This window comes from Leuresthes tenuis, unplaced genomic scaffold (genome assembly GCF_036924035.1).
Source record: "Leuresthes tenuis unplaced genomic scaffold, fLeuTen1.0.hap1 SCAF_12, whole genome shotgun sequence".
Taxonomy (NCBI): Eukaryota; Metazoa; Chordata; class Actinopteri; order Atheriniformes; family Atherinopsidae; genus Leuresthes; species Leuresthes tenuis.
In genome coordinates, this window is record NW_027325366.1 from 24,895,341 (window position 1) to 24,918,368 (window position 23,028).

A 23,028-nucleotide genomic window follows, 5' to 3' on the forward strand; every position below is an offset into this window, starting at 1 on the left:
TACCAAACAGGGATCTGGGATAGTTGAGGTGTAAACGAGGAACTGCCTAATCCAAAACCTCTCACAGTAAAATAAGTCACATTTTAATGTAAAGGTTTATATACAGTTAAAAGATTTTCCTTGTTTTCAAACTTGCATTGATTAAACTATACAAATAGCTCTTTAAAAAAACTAAACATTTCTATATGTCACCCTGATGTAAAGAGAGGAGCTGACTTACTACTGTCTAGAGATAACTCAGTCATGCTGAAATGAATCATTCTACAACAAGCTCTAGACGCACCCTGTACTGTGAGATAATTAGACCATCACCGTGCATCCTGTGTCTATAAATGCATTGCTTTGTATCTGTCCCATTTATCCCAAGGCCAATGTCCAAGAATAACATGTGGCACAAAGACTCTGACTAAAACTGGATGACAGCTCGCTTTAAAGTGGTTTCTTGTGAGCACAGAAACAAATACATGAACTGGAGAGTAGTTGGGGGCTCGTATCTCCACCTCGGCTGCATGATCGTCAATAATGTATTATGTAAGTGATAATAAATGTCGAATAAAATCTGTTCTGTATGAAATATACCCTGTCTCAAATAATTTCATTATGGGTCTGTGGCCTTATACTCCAGGTAATTTAATTGAAAATCCAGTGGCCCATTCTTGGTAAATCTAGTTGACAAACAAACAAACCACCAGAACAAAAAAAACATAACACTGTTGTTGTCCATAACAAGAAAAACTTATCAGATACTGTTATGCTACAAAAGCCCTGGGCAACAGTCCAACTGGCAAAATAACCTGTGAGACATACTGATTATGAGGACTTGGTACTAAAATCCACAAGGTTTCTAACTTGATTGGAATTGTTCTTGTTCTTGGAGATGACAACCAGATGTTGTTGCTAGAATATCAGCACATCAACAGTTCTGTACATTAGTAACATCATTGGGTGTTTTAGCCCACAGGAAGGCCCACAATAGTCGGATTAGACTCACTTGTTTATCTCTAGATAGCAACTTATTTGGTCAGACAGGATCCATTCTCCTTCGCCAGTGACTGCTCATTTCAGCTGCATTAGCAGGTGCTGTGACTGCCTTCCTATGGTCTGCTCTCTACTTCACCCAGGAGCTTTGCAGTGGAACAAAGCCCATGCATTCCACCTCAACTGGACACACTTTTAATTTAAATCCTCAGCGTCAGCTGTAAGATTGGTGTATTTCTGCCAATTGTGCTTGCATGCCTCAGACACAGTATCCTCCCTTGGGACATACAAATGAACAGAAAGGTGCTTTTTGTTTCAACATTTTCTATTTGCTTCCTTGCTTGTATGTAAATTGTTCGAAGGAGGACTGGGTAAAAAGGACAAATGATTATGTAATTGATCATCTAAAAGTACTACCATAACTGACCATGATGCAAAAAAGCTCTATTTTGTTCACAGACTGATTGATTGAAATTGGTTTGTTCCTAATGTACAACATTTATGTATACATACGTATATGTATGAGGGAACGGCTATAGAGTCACTTCTGCATCATCTCACATGAGAGGTAAGAGACTAGAAGGAGCATCAAATGCAACCAAGCACAGTTCAACTTTCAATTGCAGAAAAAAACAGACAACAACAAGAAATGCAGCACTTTAACCATTTCTTTATCACAGTAAAGAAATCTGAAGTGGTAAGATGATATGAGTGAGACAGTGACACCTTGCAATATCTACATTGTTTTACTGACTTCTGGCAACTTCCCCGTCGCTAATTTCAAACAATAGTTTGCGAGAGAAATGATCAGCTTTGACAGACTAACAGGTCTAAGCACAGTCTGCAACAGACGCTAAAAGAGCACAGTGGGGGGAGTAGCTGGTCCTGCTACTGAGTCAGCATTCCTGCCTCTTCTTTCTTTTCCATGGCAACACATCCATCCTCATCTACAACCTTCAGTATCTGATACAGAGTGCTCTGTTTCACCTGCATGACTCCTTCAGGCACTGTGTGTTTATGTGGTGAGATAGCATGAGTGTTTCGCTTCAGGAAAGATTTAGCTCCTTTTGCAGGACCTCTGCTCTTCGTGTGCAAAGAGATGTGCATCCAAATGCTAAACGCAGACACATAGACACACACACAGACACGTTTCCACCTCACAGTTAGTAGATTAATTCACACTTCTATCACGGAGCCTTGGCCCCAAGAGTGCCTGGAGGAGACTCTGGGAAAGTGACTGCAGGAGCATTGCAGGGGGAGTTAATGCATTATAGGCATATGTGTACACTTGTGTGTGAGGATGGGTGGCAATAAAAGCTAAGTCCACAGTGGAGTGCCTTTCCCGTGGGGTCCTAAAACAAGCACAGACTGGCCACAACTTAGACATTACTCCGCACTCTGGAGTGTTTTCAGCCTCACTGTTTACACAGCTTATCTAAATTGTATCAGAAGTTCTGAAGTAATCAATTGATCATTTATAGAATAGTTGATAAGTTGTTTAATTATATAAGCAGTATTTTTTTCTAAGTGTAACATTTCCAACACAAACTGTAAATCAAGATGTCACTTGGTACTCTCTACATAAGAATTTGTCTAAAACAAAAATAAATTCATATCCACTTTGTGCAGCTTCCGTGCTTTTTGTGGAAATGTCACTTGGGGTTTGGACTCCCGTTCACTGCTATGACTGAATGACTGCTTATGGCTGCTGTAGCTCATCACACCAAACACTCCACAGCTCCAGTCAATGGTTAGCTTACATTACAAATCAAGTACTAAGTAGGGGCAGCAGGTATTTGACTTAATAATCACTGCATCCCTCTAACCGAGGACAGAAAACTCATCTTTGAAAAATACTGTACAAAATCCTGTCATAATACGACATGAAGCATTTAATCTGAATCTGGCGTTAGGCTGTGACTGTAGGTTAGAAATATTTTGAAATTACACATAAATATAGCCTACATGCATTCATCTTTTCTATATCATTGCAATTATCATTATTGTTATCTTTTTTGAACATTTCAAATAACTGATGCGTTGTATTGATTTAATTGAGTTGTGCAATTATTATTATTATTTTTTTCCCACTAGAGGCCATTACTCATTGGTATCACTGTCACTGACATATTAAATCAAAAGAAAAATAGTACCATGAAATGCATTCAATGGTTATCTAATAGTTTGTAAAAAGGGGGGGGGGGTATTGCAGTCCTAATTGTTGACATTTTTTGCATCTCAGTGCTGATGATATCATGTCTGCCACATCTGCCACACTGCAGCCACATTCTTTAACACAGCACAACCACAAGACAATGAACTGAAGGGACACAGGAAGTAAACAAGACTCCATTCTACTTACACTGAGTGTGAGATATGAAACCTCACACTGCTGCAGCCTGTGAGCAATTGGACTTAAAGAAGAGGAAGGCAACTGTAACACTGACCCTTTCAGTCAGTCCTCTCAGTCTGTGCTCTTTTCTCTTGCCTGCATATCGCAGCCTAGATATACATCCGTTGCAACGTAACAAAGAAACCCTTATGGTCATATTTATCAGAACCAAGAGACAACATTTCCAAACAGACAGTAGATGTCCAGGACATCTGGAACAGCATGGTAGAACAGCGATGCATCTCTGTTTTTAACTTAAATAAAATGTCAGTCTGTCTTTCCATGTATCTTAATGGGTGTTTAAGCTCCTTTTTGTTCTATTCGTCCCACGACACAAATTGAACATTCCGCAATTGCTGTCCAAATAAATATAGAGAATATAGCCTATACATTTGCAGCCAGCTACGCAGCAGCCGGATACCTGTGCAATGTAAACATCTTAACAGTGAGGAATCTGTGCTGGCTCCGAAAAGCTGCTTCCACCAAATCCTGCTGCTGCACTGAGCTGCAGCGTACAGTGCGAACCAGTCATAAAGTTATGCTTTGAGTATTGCTTAATTGAAAAGGGTCTAAGAATCGACAGGGTGCCTTATTTTACAAAGTGTGGTAATAAGATCTCCGCAGAGACATATAAGGGAAAAGTAACGAACCTTGACAGGGGAGCTTCTGGTGGCTACGGGCAGCTCTCTAATTGCAGTGCCCGGCGGGGAAGCGGATATCCCGGCTGCGTACCCCTGCAGAGAACCCCCGGCCAGGGACTGCCTGCCGCCTGCTCCAACTCCTCCTCCGCTCCCTCGCTGGGGCCGCTGCTTGATACCATCCAGGAGGCGAACCAGGAGGATGTTGGCTGGCAAGTCGTCCACCCCGCAGTCCACAAGGATGCGGCACTCTGGGCAGCGGAGCTCGTTCCGGGAGCTGACAATGTTCTCCAGGCAGCGGCGGCAGAAGGTGTGCTGGCACGGCAGCACCTTGGCCGTGGTGTCCAGGCGCTCCAGGCACACCGAGCACTCCAGCAGATCCAACAGCGACGAAGAGTCGTCCATGTCGGCGGAGAGGGTGAGCATCTGGGCTTCAGTGACTGTGGAGACGCCGCAGCGACTTTTCCTTGTACAGTGGAAATGAACCGGGGACAGAGATCATTCTGGGAGACGAACCCGGCGAGAAGGAGCCCACAAACGCCCCACAACGGTGCCCCCCTCGTGCAAAGCAGTCCCCCCTGTGTTATGACTGTTCTCCGCTGTTCTGGACCTCTCACTGTCTCACTCAACGTGTTTCTGTTTTCTCACAGGCTCTCCGTGTGTCTCCCCCCTCTCAGCAGCTGTGCAGAAAGCGGTGAGGTCACGCTCTCATCATCATCTTCCGCGCGCCGATCACAATTGCAGCGCGCGCTCACGCACCAAAAAAGAGAGCCCTGCAACCACATAGATATAAAGCATACAGCTCCTGAGGCGCTTATTAATTTACACCAACCCGCTTTTCCTCCCACTCACACCTGCACAGTAATAACCTCAGAAGACGGGGCTGGCTTCACACCTGTCGTACATGACACGTCATGTCATCTCACCTGCTCACAGTGGTAATGCTGCAGATTATAAACAACATTCTCAGGACATCCGTTTTCTGTATCTTCATGGATTACAGTACTCAAAGACATCATGCCGTTTTCGAAACAGAAGTTGATCGACCTGTTAGCCTCTTATTGTAAAACTGAAATTAAAAGCAAGCTACGTGTGAGCGTAAAAAGATGACATGAACAGGCTTTGGTATCAATTTTTATGCTGTCCTTTATGTGCGTGACAGGAGCAGACATCCGTTTGATTACCTTAGTTACCACAGCCAGCTAAAAAGTTATGATAAAAGGTGGATTGTGGCGACCCCTGGCGGGCATAACTTTGACTCTTTGAACTGGAATTTCCTCAGTCATTATATTTCTAAAAACTTCTTATATTGTTGTAATTAATAGCTACATAGACCTAAACAAGTACAGTAAAACAGGTAATTGAAATATACACAGAAACTGTTACTTTACCTCCATGATACATCGTATGGGATTGCTGAATTAGAGAGAGGGCATGTAAACTTTGTTTAAAGTGATTTAAAAATTTTTTGGACTATTTTCTATCTTTTTTTAGCCTCGTGAAACTGTAAACTGTAGAGAAATCCACACATACTATTTTGCCAGCCTCACATAAAATACATATTTTGAACTTGAAAGTTTGTAAACTATCTAGAGCTTTTTATCTTTTCTGAATAAAAACATGAAGTACCTGAAACATTATAATATTTCCTCATGTCTTTATGTATAGACAGAAATATCAGTTAGTTGAAAAAGTACAAAACATATTCTACTTTTTCATTTGTCTGTTGTGGAAAATAATCTAATATCCATATGTGTGTTGGGAAAGTTTGTGACTCTCTACAATTAACAGTTCATTTCAGGGTGAAATTAAAGTCATGTGTTTTAAATCGGGGGTATGACAAGCAGGTGTGCGTGTGCACCCAGTTTTATTTACAGAACAGGAATCTAAGCTTCACAACACATTTGAGAAAGTCTATCATGGCGAGAACAAATCCTAATAGAATAAGAATATTATTTTTAATGTTCATCAGGCCGAAAAGGGGGATAAAACCATCTCACCATGCACAGGTTGTGTACAAATGGAGCAAATTCAGGACCAGATTCTCCCTGGTTGTGGTCGACCAACAAATCTTACCCCAAGAAAGAGGTTTGCAATAGTATGCAAAATCATGAAGGCGTTCAAGGTAAAGCCTTGTCCTTGATCTCATAGAAATGTTGTGGAAGGACCTGACGTGAGTAGTTTGATATGTTGTTCTTTATATACTTTTAGGATTTATATAACTATCTGGCCATTTTTACGACCATAATTAAACAAACAATCATTCTAAAAAATGAGATAACAATCTTTTAAACAGGACTGCAGATGGTATGCAGAACCATATTCAAGTGAACGATGAAGATATATGCAATGAACTGTATTTCTATGTAAGCATTCCTTGAGGATGTTTAATGACATATTCAAAATTGATAGACACAACACAGGATACAGGAATAAGAAATAAGTATGTGTGCGCATGTATGTACTTGCATTGCCTTTGTTGTTGGGAGATAAATCTGTTTAAACAGTCACATTGTGAATCCACATCAGGTAAGGCATTACAGTTTACAGTAAAGGTTTGGTTTTGTTGACAGTTTGGCGTAGGCTGCTCTTAGAACTAGGATCAGGCATGTATTGTTGGCAAATGGTCAGAGCGACAATAAGTCACTGTAATGTCCTCTGAAGTGCTTGGAAAGTGACTGGTGTGTTTTGCTCTTCAGCCATAACTGTAGCTTTGTTTGACTCGTCCACCTGTTCAGACCTGCTCGGCTCTCACATTCAGAGGGACTGGGGTGTGAGTCAGGCGAATGTGTGTGTGTGTGTGTACGTGTATGTGTGTGTGTGAGACTAAAGTGACGCCTTCCTGATTTAGGGGTGGGCCGACTATTTACCACCCACGTTGAGCAGCCGGGGGGTGGACTGCTCAGGAATACAATGAGAATAAAGGAGAGATTTTGTGTGTGTGTCCATCAGTCACCAAAACTGTTTGTTCACAGTTAAGTTTCATTGTCTTAATATGATAGTAATGCGCTATTAACATATATATGCATATCATGTGTATACATGCTTAAAGACACTGAATGAAGGCTTCTGTAATCATGAGTCCTAATTAAAACACTCATAACATACTGATTGGCCTGAATTCAAAATAAACATAAACATCGTTTCTTCAATGGTTGTGCTTGGTAATATGTGATGCAAAAATCCAAATTCAGAAAACAGCTTGTCACAATCAGCCCATGATTCCAATGAAAACAACAGCAGCTGTTGTCTCCAACTCATAAATGTAGGAGAAAACAAAAGTCAAGAGAAATCAAGGTGATGTGTTTCGTGCCAGTGGGGTGACTTGAATATTTCTGTACTTTTTCATTTCAGCTGTAAGAAGGAATGCACTGTGGATTTGATCAACAGAAACTTGCCATTTCGTATGGTCTCTTCACATCCCATTGGTAGCAGAACATTGCAATGCCACAGCAATTCAGTTGCTAAAAACCTGAGTTGCTGTTGCTGTCAAGCCTTGACTTTAAATGCCTCACTGGTAGAGTGGACCACAAGTACTGGCAACAAGCCCAGATACACGTTGTGCATCTCTGTCTCTCTCCCTCTTTAACATAACCGCTCATGTCTTACGCCCAGTGTGTTTCATCTGCTTAACACAATTCTCCACAGCCAATGATTCAGAATTAGAGCGGAACTGCAGCGAGAAGTGAACGAAAATAATTATTGGATGAAAATCCCCTTAATCCAATTAAGCAGGGTAGCAAGGACTTCCTGTGGGATGCTGCACTGTCAATAAAAGACAAAAGTGCATGCTGTTTTACCAGTGTATGTGTCTTTTAGGAATGATAACTATCTTTTTATTGATGCAAGTTGTACAAGAGTTGTACATAGTGTTTTGTAAGAAAGGTGAAGACTGCCTTGATCCCAGTAAGATACTAGAGTCTAAAACTGTATGTGAGCACCAGCCGTGCTGCCTTGAGTTTTTGCAGTTTGATATTTCTTTTTTTTCTTCTCTTCGTGAGTGGTATCCAGATTTTTCAAGGCTTGGCAAGAACAGTCAGTTATAGTCCCGTGAGCTTTTAGAGTTTTGCTGCAAAAATCATTATCTATCACTGCATTGTAGTAATTTAGCAAATGGAATGTTGTGCTTTGGGTAATCCTTATTAAGATGAACCATGAAAATAAACCAGATCTGAATCAATCTTTTCTTTAACTTTATTCACACTTGTATGCTCACAGGTCTTTACCCTCCATGATGTACAGTATGAATCAGGTTTAATCTATTTTCTATATAGTGTTCACCGAAGTTTCATAGTCTTGTATCATCCTCACCTTCATCAGCCTGAGGTAATCATGAAATAAGGTGTGTGAGTGTATGTGTGTGATGGTTGATATATCATCTCCAGGTGGCTATACCATACATCTCTCTCTCTTTCATCAGCCAATGTCTTTTGTTCATGTAAAAGTAGGTTAGCTGACACGACAGTTTCCGTGGCAACCAGTTCTTTGCTTCTACGTTGAAGGGTAGTTAGAGGCTGCGTGTGTGTGTGTGTGTGTGTTCTCACAGACAGTGTATGCGTTGAGGAGACTTACAGGGGTGATAACAAGGTCACAGAGTCTGTCAGAAGTAGGTTCACTCGTGTGTGTTCCTCGATGTGAATTCCTGTAAGAAAAACACAGCCAATTTCAAACGTTGTTGTTGCAAATACATGTTATGATGCACCTGATAATGTTTCTCTAAGCTGTTCAGTTGATTCTCACAATTTTAGGCACATAATGGACATTATAAGAGTTGTTTCTAATTATTTTGTCTCAAAGTGAGGTATTTCTAGCTTCATTAACTGCAAGCAGAAAATCAGGTTCTTCACTGACTGCTGTCTTCTCTGAGCTGCAATACACTGATTGGGGCTCAATGGGATTAAAATCCAAGTGCCGAATCTGTGCTTGCTGTTTTACTCCTCTGCATATTTAAAACTCCAATGCCCTACGGTAAGGTTTTTGACCTTAAGACTTTGCAAAGACTCTGAGTATAGTCTATCAGTGGTGAGATAGCCTTTTTACAGAGTAATTATAACTCCAAACTGCATATGATTAGCATATTTTACTAAAAACAGACCTGAGTTAATAAATCAGAAGAGGCAATGTGTAGGGATACTTTGTTGGGTAAGCAAGAAATCTTTAAGAGACATTTAAGAGACAGCTTCCCACGTTATAGTATTCTTAGTTTTTAAAGGGAAAAAACTAGTATAACTTTGGAATAATGTGTCATATCAACAAAGCAGTTTGCCCAAAAAGGAAATATATTTTCTTTAACATCTTGCCACCTTTCATTTAGAGTCCTGCTACAAGTCAGAAAAAAAGTGCCTGGGATAGGTGTTTGGCTGCAGCCTGAAAGACACAGCATTCATCAGAGTGACTAACAAACAGCCGGTAAAGACAGCAAGAAAATGGAGAGCAGCAGTGGTGGGAGGATATCACTGAATTGCAGTGTCTTATGGAGAAATTTTGGCTGGCAGTTCCACACCTTGATATGACAAGGCCTCAAGAAGCAAACTAACAGAAACGTGTTAATCCAGGATGCATCGATTTGGAGCAAGCCAGCAACAGAAAGCCTGGGTAAAATGGAAACAGGTAGTCGAATATAAAGTTTTATGAACCAAGCTTTAGAAAGCCCAGCCTCACAAATATGTAAATCCATTTTTTTCATCTATACTAGAATGTTTTATGAAGTCCATCCAGCCTCTTCTCCAGGGTTCAAGGTCAAGTCTGCTTGCCCTCTGCACTTGATGAAGGGAACCCCGACACACAGCCTTCAGAGCTCTATCACTCTTATCATGACCAGGTTCTGTAGACCATGTACAGAGGGATTATCCGCTATAAGAACTTCTGCCTAATGAAATGTAAGGTAATTTTGTAAGGGCTGTTGAACAGCAAATATCACCTGGTAGGGCCACCTGCCTGCTATGATCTATTAGTAACAGTGCAAGACTGGGAGCTGGATATTGAGCAGGGGAAGCAATTGAAGCCCCGATTGTTAGGGTTGGGGTCAGTTGGGACAAACAGTAAAGCTGATCCATTATAGTCCAAAAGATTAATCAAGAGAACATAATTAATGATGTGCCCAAGAGTATCAAGAAGATGTATTTCAAGAAATAGATAGATCACAAAGCATACATAGATGGCTAAACACATTTCCATCGTATCGGTTTTATTGTGAATCAAGTGTCTTTTTATCGAATCATCTAATTTATTACTTTAACTTTTACCACATACAGAGTCCATTGGAAGTGTTTTCATACTACAACATCTGTCAAAGTAAATGCAGATTTTGCTTAATATGTGTTTTTATCTGGTCTGTGACAGACCTACCATCATTTTCTCAGCAGAACTTATCATTCTTCTTGTTATCCCCTCCTCAGCACCTCTTCATCTTTTCTACTCATCTAATCTGCTTTCTTCTCATCCCTCTTCTCAGTCAGGAAGCCCTGGATCATCATCAATGAGACTCCAGGGGAGCGGTAAAGACAAAAAGATGGAGGGAAACAGTAGAAAGAGAATACGATGGAGAAAGAGGGATGGACTGAAGACAGGGCAGAGAAAGTGAAAATAGAGAAAATGAAAATGAGATGAATAAAGGCAATAAAAAAAACTGAAAAAATGTCCTCAAGGGAAAGAAAGAGAGACCGAGACAGAGAGAGAGCTAGTAATTACAGGACACACAGTGTTTTCAAAGCCTCTCTTTTATCTTATTCTTCCTGTGGCTGAGAAAAGAGGAAGCAGCGGAAAGAGAGAGGAGGAGGAGAGTTAGAAGTCCAAGCTTTAGTCCAATTCAGACACCAGGCACCAGTCAGCTGCATCACAGACTCACTCACACTGATTGATGTCCTCTATTTCATCATCTGAAAGTAAGTGTTTGAATGTACGGTAGAAAAGTGTAAAGTATATAGTTATGTAAAGTACATAAAAGGCAGTATTGTCTGACAATTATTAGAATTACTATTTGTAAAACTCTATTGAGCTGCGTTTGGGTTAGACATTACACAGGAAACAAAAGCAAAAGTAGAGGTAGTTGTAGTAGCATTATCCTCATACAGTAAGTGTAAACAATAGTAGTAGAAGTAACAATGGTAGTTTGGAATTAAGGGCTTTTGATGTGTTAGTTCATTTGGGTTTTGAACTTCCTGCCCCCCAAATCATGAAACAAATAAATACATGAAAATAGTACAAACATAAATTAATCTACTCGTCAATGCAGTCCGTACATCACAGGCAACATGGTTAGTTAATATATAGTTGTAATACTTTGTGTTTACAATTAAAATACTGATACTGATTTTTATTATCCCTCCAAACATCTCAAAACATTGTCGAATGAAATAGAAATTATGAATAAGACACGTGTTTATGTTCAGTGTTTAAAGCAGGACGAGCCAATTGTGCATTTTCCAAACGCAGTCTGTTTTAATTCATATTTATCTCTTTTGCAATCTGTTCACATCGTTCCAAATTACACACGATGTGCTATACTTGACCTTTGTAACTGTACTTCAAGCATGTAATCTGCGCCACTACAGGCCCGTAAACACTAGATGGCGGAGTCGAGTCGTAGCCTGCACTTTATTAATTGTCCTCACTGACAGTCAGTCTACCTGGTACACGTTAATCGGTTTCTCTTTCAGGGCGGAGAAAACCACAAACTCACTTTTTTTTCACATCAAGGAGGAGCTTGCAGACACACCGACATGCACCAAAGTGGAGGCTGAGACACAACTCGGGCGGTGCGGAGTAAAACCTTTTTAGACAGCTAGTCCGTCGGCGATGCTCAACCAACGCTAAAGATTGACCAGCGATCACAAGGACCTATCGCCTGTCAGCTGATCCTGCAGAGCAGCAGAGAAACGAGACCACTGCGCCCCTGTGGTAAGAGCTCCAGGTAAGAGTTGCACTGCTCAGGAATGCAAGAACGGATTGCTGCAAGACTTGGGGGAAATTCCTAAGCAACACTTTTTATGCCAGACAAACATGTGCTTCCAGTCATTTTACCTTTTAGTTAAATTGGTATTGGTTTACCTTTGGGAATGTAGGTTTTATGGGAGAAATACTACTGATGAAGAAAACACAAATGTCCAAAGTGTTTGATTACAGTGATTCAAAATATGCATTGATGACTCAAAACAGCAACAACCTCAAAAATATTTTTTAAACATTAGTTTAAACACCTGATGGATGGATTCCAACTGGTCCTTATAAATCTCAAGGCAAAAATGTAGAATTGTGTGTTGTAACGTGCATGAGATCATGGAAATTAATTTCCGGTGTTTTCTTATGCATTATTATCTTCCACAAGAAGTGAGTGTGAAACCAGCATCCCCAAATAATTCTGAAGTATGCGAAGGGTATTGTGCATGTCGGTGCAATGTTTTTAGCCCAAGGTGGTACACTAATTTTCACATCACTTGCTTTATAGTTTAGGCCCCACTAACTTTGTGACAAGGCTGTGATTTAGAATTCTAAACTTGCTACCTCGATACTGACTTTGTTTTGCGGCACCTCTTTTTGTCTGTTCACTTCAGTACTTATCAGTCAACAATTCTAATGCTTTTAAGCCATAACAAGCCACATCATGATTATCAAGTTGGTTTGTCTATTGCACTTTATCAGTTATGTGTGTTTGAGAAAGTGTGCATTTGTGACCCTTGCACACCTCTCATGACTGCATAATTGTTTTCTTGGTGCCGCCTGACTGTCCCTGGCCCTGGGGCCCCTGGGGGAAGTCCTGTCCGCAGACAGGCAGCTGAGACCGGCTGGGGACATGCCGCGTCCTGCCGCGCCTCTGAAGTCTGCTGGCTGGCTTTGAACTGGAGCTGCTGGAGGTGGAAATCAATCCGTCTCTATCCACTGTCTCTCTGACTCCCCCTGCAGCCCCCAGCGCAGCCCATCGCTGCTGCTACCGCAGAATCTTTCATGTTTACAGGTAGAAAGGCAGAGCAGACACAGAGAAGAAACAGGAGGGACTGTAACTCATCTTCAAAAGATGTTAATATGGTTTCTGGGGATTAAAGCGAAGAAGCCAAAAAAAATAACAAAGCCAGTGCCTGTAGTCATGATCATCCTACACTAGCCTGAAGTCAACAGATAATTTGTTTACTTACTTGTTGCTTTGTCACTTAATGCTACCCGGCACTGGAATTCACACAATGGCTCTATTTATTTTGGAGTGAAATCAAAGACAGGAGATGGGATTTTTGAGTTTTCCTTGTGAAAGTTGATTTTGAGATTTATGTCGGATCACAGCTGATTTTAATTCAGCACAGAGTGGCCATTCTCCCCCATGCAGGAATTTACAGAGCTCATGGGACCTTGTGGGTTGAAAGTTTCGTAATTCTTCAAACATCTAAGCGGAAATTTCAGTTTAACACGTCATGCAGAGTTTACATATGGAAGTTAAGTTATTTCAACTCATTATGTTGCTCCATAGAATAATTTATTGGTGCTTGTCGCTGTTTGATGGAAGCTTGTGCCCTCATGGCCTTATTACAAAGAGCATGTGCGGGAGCTCCTCTAACATTTTGTGTAAGGTTTAGCATTAATAATGTAGTTTGCATATTTATTGGGAAAAGCAACAGAGTAAATTTAAAAAGGCTGAAATTTCAGAGTCAGCTTTTGATATTAATGACATTCAGTTTTTATTATATTTAGAAAAAGAACATATAGACCAAATTCCAATTCTTCTTCCTCACTTTTATAGTATTTAAGTTGGAATTTCCAGAGTAGTAGGACAAAAAGGTAAGCTCATAATGAGTACTTTTTTCGACAAAAACATCCGAGAAAACATTCTGGCATTAGAGTAAAATGAGTTAGTATATGCAGAACTCTAGCTGGTATTTAAGCCCGTCTCTTTCCCTCCATGTCATCTGGAGGCAGTTACTCACCCACAACTCTGCTCAAACACTCAGCGCTTCAACTTTATTAAGTTATCCATCAGTTTATATTGCAATACTGGTAAATCTCTGTCCGCTCACAAGTTCTGAGAAAATCCACATTGCACTTTGATTGGATTGGTTCCTAAGGTGTTTTAGATATCGGACTCTGGATTTTTGAGTTTGTCATTGGTACCCTGCAGATTCAAGGTGGAAATTAAGTGTAGTGTTGACTGTCTCCTGGCTTATAAAAAATACTATATGTACATATTAATGAAGTACAAACCTTGATATTCAATGGAGAGAATGATAAAGTATGTTGAGATATTTTACGGTGACAATGAAGGAACCCAGTTGCCAGAGATAATTGTTTTCATCTTCTGTTTCTAGAGAAATGAGATTTGTTGAACCTCAGTGTTTCTCGCTTTACAATTTTATGGTTCTTGAGACCAGTCTGGCAATGTGCAAGAAGTTTAGGGACAATCTAGTCTGGACTTTTATGGAAGGTGCTGTTCATGCAAGCTAATCGCAGCAGGAGTCTTTCTGCTGGAGATTTGCTCTCACAAACATAAATATAGGTTTGGGGCTGTAGGGAAGTGTCTGTCTAGAGTGCAGATAACCTTTATGACCATTGTTTTGTTGATTATCAATACCACGTGTATCTGGGTGTATCAACAATAGTCAGGAGTAAGTGGAAAGCAGCAAACAGGTCAGAATATATGCTGCTTTGTTTGCACGATGTCTCACCGGCTGATTTTGTTAGGGGGCCAGGTGAAAAATCTTTGCAAGTCCATAGGATATATTTCAGACAATTGGGTTTGTCTTTCTGGAGCTTTTCTAGAACATTTCAGGACTCAGTGCATGTGTGAAAATGGTTTAGGAGACTCGATTTAGACTTGAGAGTGAAATCAGTATTGTTTTGCCTTGTTATCATGTTTATTTTCATTTCATATTACATCATCGGTTGCTGTTTGACTACATTTTGACAAGTAAGCCATGCGGTAAGGGGAGAGGCCATGTCATTTTGTGCATGATACAGTTTTTCAGTACCTTGAATTTTTGTCATGAGACATCACCATTTGATTCCTTGAAATTTTAAATGGCAGTGTAATTTTCTGGTGACAGGACTGAAAGAAATTGGGATACTAATTCTGTTGCATGGTTTGAATCTGCTTAACACTGGTTGTAATTGCAGCAAAACTACTAAAATTAGACCAAAAAAGGTAATCCTGGCGAAGATGGTAAGATAGCCTAATTTACCTTTGCATTTGTTGGTCCACTCATTATTCCCAGCCACGGAATAGACAAAGTGACAGTTTAAGATTGTTCAGATCAGATAAGAGCAGATCTCTGCTGCATTCTCTCAGAAGCCTCTACAAGTTCAGACAACATTAGAGGTCGCGGCTATTTGTAATATTTCAGCAAAGTGGCACTAAAACTCATCATTTAAATTTACACCTCTGGAATTTGCTATTTCATTCTGTAGCATATCAACATACAAGCTGTAGACTGTATATAACAGATACATTTTGTCATCTGGTGTCAGATGTGGAAGTAGCTGGCAGTGCAATACCACTGTTGACCACCTGGCGCAGGCTTCAAAGCATTCATCTATCTTTTTAGACATGCTTCATCCTATTCAAGGTGGCAGTAGGGCTGGAGCCTGTCCCAGCATCAAGTGAATCGCAGGGTACAACCTTCACAGGTCACAAGTCCATCACAGAGACAAACGAGACGAAACGAGACGAAAGATGATAGTACTAATCACCACATTACTGTGCAACCCAGCTACAAAACATTGCAGATACAAATAGACTCCCATGAAAAATAGTCAACTTCTCTCATAAAATATTAAATCGGTGAGTCCCCATTAGGGATGCAAGTCAGGGACAGCCTCGATATACAGAAACCTTTACTGACCAAAACATCTCACTTTATAACTGACAGCACCAACCAGTGGATGAAAAGTAATGCAATGGACACATTTTTAAAGATTTGCACAGCAGCTGACCTTTGTGCTGCTGAGTAGACGTGTGCTAAGACTCCTGTGGTGCAATAAAAATAAAAAAAAACGTTGGATCCACAAAGCCTGCATAGTCAAATACCATCTCTTCCTGTTGTACGAGCTCCGGGGAGGAAATGACAGTTACAGAAAGTAAACCAAGTTCTAAGAGTACTGTATATGTGTTGTTTTTAGAGAAGAACCATGTGGCTACAAGTTATAGGAATGATGTTAAATACATTATGCTATATTGCATTGCATGATAGTAAAAGTGAGATACAGCGAGAGATCTTGAAAACGGAGTGACAAGAGAGTTTTAACTCAAGGACTACATTAAATAAATCCCGTGTTGGTTGTCACTGTGAGAAAGTTGGTGGGTGGGAAGTTGATGAAGGATCTAGTTGTGGTTGCACCCAGCTTGGGCACCTGTAGGATTTGCGATGATAGCATGATTCGCTTTCATTTAACTTTCCTGTAAAGCTCCTGGTGCCAGGGGAAACAATGCAGAGGCAGGCATGGATGCCTCTGACCTCTGAGTGATTACTTACAGTCTTAACGCCCTACTTTTAAAATGGATTGACTCGGATTTGAGCTTTGAAGATTCTCCTTCTCTTGCAGCCGCATCCATCCATCATGACTAGCTGCTGCTCACATGACTTAAATGATTCCCGCTGTGATAAGCTCTCAGAAAAAAGAAAAGAAAAATCACAGATTTTAGAGATGTGAAAATGCCCATTTGTGACAAATGTCAACTAATAAAAACACATTAAAAAAACAGATTCAAAGCTAATTGATTATACTCAACAAAAATGTTTTAAAAGACCATTCTTTTGTGTAGCTTCATTCTTGTCTACCCATCACAGCAAATATCTCACAGAGGTTCTTGAAGTCTGTCTACTAATATTTTGAAGCTTTGTACACAACGAAACCGTCGTACAGCCCTTCATTTCGGCGAATCATCAAACAGAGATCTGTTGTGTTGTTTTATCAGAGGTGTTATCTCAGGAGAAGGAATAATACATACAGATGAATTCCAGGTTGCAGATTAGGCTTCCCACCTACAGTCAATGCAAAATAAACAGAGACAGACTCAGAGACAGAGAGAGAGAGACGTTCTGCCCCTGTAGAGCTAAAGAGGGGAACGAGGGATCAAGGAGAGGAGACGATGAAAGACAGATCACCGCCAGGCAGAGTATCAAAGGGCCTGCTGACTGACTGGAACTGCCATAGGTGTGTGATACGAGACAGAGAGAATGTGTGAGTGTGTGTGTGAGCGTGTGTGTGTGTGTGTATGCAGTCATTTGCAACTTCTTTTCATGTGCCTCAAGAGTTTGTTTTTTTTGCGCATCGTGTGGGAAGCTTACATTAAGTCTTTAATTAAAGCAATCAGAAGATGAAAGATGAATGAGAGATGAAAAAACATAATGCACACACACATGCAAAAACACATTTAATTCAGAGTAATATCATTATTTGAGGTGCTTTTTTTCTCACAGAAAAAAACACCAATTCAAGTCGAGTTAAAGGAGAATGTTTCTTAACAGGAAGTCTCTGCATCTGAGCTGTTTTTTCCCCTCAAACATCTCTCTAATAGCGGCAATTATATTCTTGTCTGATTTGTTCGTGAAATTTCAAGTTGCACCAAAGTGTGTTTTGACACTCCATTAAAACTGTAGTTCAGTTGATAAACCGTGGGGATGCAGTTGGATGGGATTGGAGTAAACTGATATTTAGCCAGGAGACGAGGGCCAGCTGTTGTCTGAGGTTTGGGTCTGTCTCCAAAGTTGGAAATCTCTTTAATTATGGGTTTATTTTCACATCAAACTTAAAGAGTAATCATGTAGCGAATCAGATGTATTTATTTCCAGCTCATTTACTTCCTCATAAGTGAGCCTTGGTGGCTACTTTGTTCAGCAAGTTAAATTTCCTGTGGGACTGATAAAAACTTAGAAACATACACAGTCCTGTCTCTCTTTCAATCCTTTTCCAATCAGTGAGCTCCATTAGAAGAGGTTTGGAGGCACATTTGTGGTTTGACTCTGCTGAAGGTGAAAGCGGTTGGTCTGATGTGACTGACAGGCCTGCCGCCACTGCCACCCCTGTATTTACTCTCCAGCTGCCTGCAAATCATAGAAAGGAGACAAGTGCCAGCAGCACATTCCTCCTTCACATCTCACATGAGAAAAAAAAGAGACAATAAAAAAAAGAAAAGGTTTGGGTTCTTAGAATGACAGTAGAAAGGCCAAATTCTTAAATGATGATTGGGACGTTGCAATTTGATTGTAAAGTCAGTATTCAGGGGTACGGGTAGATGATTATGGTCATTGCACAGGTAATGACATGGTGTTAAACTGAAGAGAATAGTTAAACTACACACTCTGGCAGTAAAAGTTTATCTGCTTGATAGTACTGTCAATATTCACCATTTTGTGTTTGAATTCTTTTCAAGACTTAATCATAAATCCACTTTGTTAGAGAGCCTGGTTTTCCGTCTGTCAAACAGAAAATAGAGGAACAGTTGTCCAGACAGTCTGGAGAAAAAAGCTAAAATGTGTCTTGTTAGAGGGAGATGTTTACCAGAGCTGGTGGAGGTTTAGATGACAGACTACAGAAATGTGATAGAGGGGAAATCCACAAAATTGGCGGTTTTCTCCTTTGTACAAACTGAAGATTTATCATCAATGAAAATTCAGAAAACTAACCTGAATAATAACCCATTAATGTTGTTTTATCTTGTACTGCCGCAGCCTTGTGCTGGGTTTAATTTGATGAAATAGGAAGTGGGATAGACGTCCAATGGCAATTAAGACAGTATAATATCATCTGTCAAAGGCTCAAAGAAAGTGAGTTAAACGTGTAGCTGTCTGGTTAAGTGTTGTGCACACAAACAGCCATACACACATGACTGAAACATGCCAGGTTTTAAGGCCGTCAGACTGCATAACATATGTTCTCAAATTTGTCAGGTTTAGCCCTGGTCTGTAAGGAGATAAAGTAATTGCTTTTTTAGGCTTTGAGCTTCTTTGTAGGGCACTGATTAACTTTGGGACTTGTTTACGATCTGGAATGGATTACATCTGCAAGTGTGTAAGATTGTGTTTATGGCAGGGTCAGACTCAGAATGGCCTGCTAATATAAAAAGATTTATCCTTTATTGGAACATCTAACCACTAGTAACATCCTCTTTGGGTAAACTGTGTGTGTGTGTGTGTGTATGATGATGGGATTTTTTTTTAATTATGTTTTTACTACCTAGATTAATTAACATCATGCTATAACATGTCCTGGTTTTGACACTGAGTAGATTTATTCATTTAAAATAGTAGATTTATATAATGTAATGATGAATTCTATTGCTAAGTACAGTATATTGACAAAAATCATCAGCAAGTGGCAGCTTTAGCCCTATCATGTCTTTTTTTTTAAATTTTCTGCATATTATAGACTTATTATGATGTTTTTGGTCAATGGAAAAGAAAAAATAGGAGAAAGATTGTGAATGTTTTCAATGGAAAACAAACTTCTCCTTTCAGGCATACCAAAATTCAGGATGACAAAAATCCTTGAGTGTATATGCTGATAATGTTATTGTCATCACGAATTAAGTGTTAAAAAAAGGAACCACAGACCGTCCTCCAACCACAGTCTTCATTGTCTACATTGCTTTGCTTCTTGGCTGGGTTCCCTTGCCACTAAGTGCCCTAATCCTAATAGGGCAGTCATTATCAAACACTGTAATAAATATCCTTTACAGAGTTAAATGGTGGATGTTGAAAAGCCATTTCCCAAACAATCCATCTGTAACAGTATGTAATGATGATCGAGGTAGCAAGAAACAGAGAAACAGGCATATTTCCCAGCGAAAATTATGAATGGAATCAAATTAGTGAGAGAGACAAAAAGAGGTAGAACCCCCCCCCCCCCCCCAAAAAAAAAAAAAAACTACAGTGCTGGTCAGAATTAGTTGATATGTTTCATGACAAAACTTTTAATATTCTCAATAATTAATACAAATGAATCAGCTCATAGATTGTCTAAAGTTATTAAATACAAATACAAATGTGAGATGCAAAAAGATAAAATTGAACACGAACAATACGTGCTTCTGCTTCAGCCTCAGGGCTTAATGTGGGTCATCTATTGCAGAAACTTGTCCTGTTCTAGATCTGAACATACATCTTTGTGTCTGGGTTGTTGTCAGGGTGAATTTAGAACCTGTCGGAGGCAACCCTGATGGTATTACAGTCTTCCAACTGATATGATCATATAGGTAGATCATATATGTTCATACCCTTTAATATAATACCCTTTAATATTACTCAAAATGCCATTTGAGAGACCGCCCCTACAAGTAGAAGGAGGGAATCATGACACATTTTTTTCAAAAGTCCTCATTAGGAGATAGGATGTGAGGTTGGATGACATGGTAATGAGCAGCCTTTTTAATTGTTCATGTGTTCATAACACAAGCTCAAGACCAACATAAGACAATGTTCTGGTTGGGCTTAGGTCATAACATACTTGGCTGGGTTAGACATTTATCACAGTTGGGACTAAAATTAATGCTTTTTACAACATGACCTTTCCTCTCATTGACGCCATTTTCACTCATCACATGCAGTTGCTCTTGTGACCACTAGAGGTCACATATTCTACAAATATAATTTGAATCTGTTTCAGCCTGCAATAACAAATGCCAGATGACTTTGTCGCTGGGTGCAGGAGGAACTCCTGCTGGTTGAGTGTTGGTTTCCCATGGAGAGGAGAGGAAGCTATGAAACGATGTTTTCTTTGACCACTCCAAAAGGAGGAGCAGAACAGACATTTAACAGACAGGCAGTCAGATTCTGCCTACTTTGTGTTTGTATTAGTTGATCTATGGGGTTTTCCACAGAACAACTCTTCCTTTCACCAACAGGGTCTAAACATCTCCATAACCTTTTAGCAAAATCTATCATATATTGGTGTAGTCCACATAAATAAAGGGCTTAAATCTGCTTTGAAGCGCTGCAGTGGATGCTTAACAATATTAAGGCTTTACAGTTGTCACAACAAGCTTTGGAGCTTTGACAAAAAGATTAGCCTTCTTTGGGTCTTGTTGATTTGTGTTGCTTAAATATTTGAGGTTGATGGGTTTGTTACTGTGCATTTTTTATATTGAAAAAGAATAAATGTTCTTTCCATTGCTGTGTGGCATCCCATATTAGATTTCTTCTGCTGACAGTAAGAGCAATCAAATGCAAGCAAATGAAAAACAGTTATGAAGACAGAGCTAATGAAGAGTGGGAGGCTGTTCTTGTTTTATTCAGTCAAGCTAATGTTGCAAGATGCAACCCCAAAAGAAAAAAAAACATAACTACTGGGAGCTGTCTGGTACATTCATTGCGTTTTGCTGGTGCTACTGCAAAAGATGCACTATGCTTGATAAAGATGCATCTGAAGACAGACGGGGTAATTATCAGAGATTGTATGATCGTTAGAAGATTAATACCCTTGGGGGGGGGCTCAAACTGACTTTCATCTCAGACCTGCCCCAACAAATATAGTTGAGGTTGGAGAGACAGAGTTGAAAGAGGTAAAGCAGACTGTCAGAAGACAGAAGAGTCTTCAAACACAGTCGTACAAGTGTATGTGTGTTTGTGGGGGTGCAGGTTTGTGTGTACATCGCTTTAACCCCTATAATGAGTAGCCTTGAGGGGGTCCAGAGCCATTTGGCAGTTCTTCATTTCCTGATTTAAAAAAAAAAAAGCACCATCTACCCTTTTATCTCCTCAGCAGTGACACAAAAACATATACACTTGCACAATCAGACATGTGCACACACACAACGCGTACCGGTTGTGGCCTTACCACAAAGTTTTGTGCAATTAAGCCTGTTTTACCCTCACAAGCAAATGCTGTGCGTATTTATAGGCCATACATCTATTTGTTAATGTGCGTGCATATGAGTGTGTTCGGATGCTGTAATTAAGCAAGATCAAACCCTGGGGCTTGGAGAATTAGCCATCACTGAAGATCAGAAGGTTTTTTTACTGAAGTATGCGACATGGAAGAGTGAAATCCGAGGTTTGGAGCCAGACAGACAGATTTTGACCTCAGATTGCACATAATTGCGGATTCTTCCTTTTTGTGTCTCAGACAAAAACATGCACACACTTTGATGCCCTCGACAACTTCAGATGGATTTAAAGTTGTGAACTGATTTGACCTAAGGGCTGATCAATTAAAACAATAGCACACTGCTACACAGCAATACCAGCTCATGCATGTTCTTACAACACTGACAACACTTTTGTTGATGTTCCATGAATGAGTCATGCTGAGCCAGTTAAACTGATCCAAACTTAAAGGAGTATCACAGAAGAATGTGAGCTGATTTTAATGAGTGATTTTAAAGAGTCTGTTAAAATGTTCTTTTGACTAATGTTAAATATTTTCTCATGAAACAAACCAGGATTTGCTTAATAGAAATACATATTTAGAAAAAAAAGAAATATTAAGACCTTGAAGGTCCAGATATCAAATTAAATAACTACAAAGTCGAAAGTGATCGTCTTTAACATCATTTAGTTTTTCTGGACTGTTTCTGGAGTGTGAAAGGGCTGCAGGTCGGTGTGGTGGTTAGCACTATTGCTTCACAGCAAGAAGGTTTTCAGTTCTAATCCCGACCCGGGCCTTTCTATTTGCAGTTTGCATGTGTGGGTTCTCTCTATGTAGGAGTGTGTGTGTGAGTGCATGATTGCTTGTTTCGTTTGTCTCTGTATGCCCCAGTGATGGACTGGCAACCTATCCAGGGAGTGACGTGACATCATAAATTGTTTGAAATCATAAAACCACAGACTGTATAGAAAAACTGATAAAGCTGCTCTGTGTAATGAAAGCACAAGTGCCCTTAACCCACTTCATGACTATGAGCCAGCAGGTGGCAGCACAAAAAGAAGTCTGATTCCATTTTAGAATAGAACTGAGGAGAAAGCAGGGTGTGCATTCAAACAAATGGTTGCGTAAGAGTCACATTAACCATCTCATAGTATCTGCAGATACTGTATTGTCACAAGATTACTCCTCTATTAAGTCATATTTCCCAAATGTGGACATGAATGCAAGTAGTAACTAATA

The 23,028-nt window shown here is 40.0% G+C and overlaps 1 protein-coding gene across 2 annotated transcripts in view; it reads right to left on the reverse strand.

Moving 5' to 3' along the window:
* Positions 1-4,684, reverse strand: part of LOC140319569 (E3 ubiquitin-protein ligase SH3RF3-like) — an 82,888-nt gene extending 78,204 nt beyond the window's left edge. For both annotated transcript variants that reach the window (XM_072397249.1, XM_072397248.1), the window contains exon 1: positions 4,021-4,684. In XM_072397249.1, the coding sequence (XP_072253350.1) occupies positions 4,021-4,434 (414 nt within the window). In that variant the 5' untranslated portion in view covers positions 4,435-4,684. The remainder of the gene's footprint in view (positions 1-4,020) is intronic.
* Between the last annotated feature and the right edge of the window lie 18,344 nt (positions 4,685-23,028).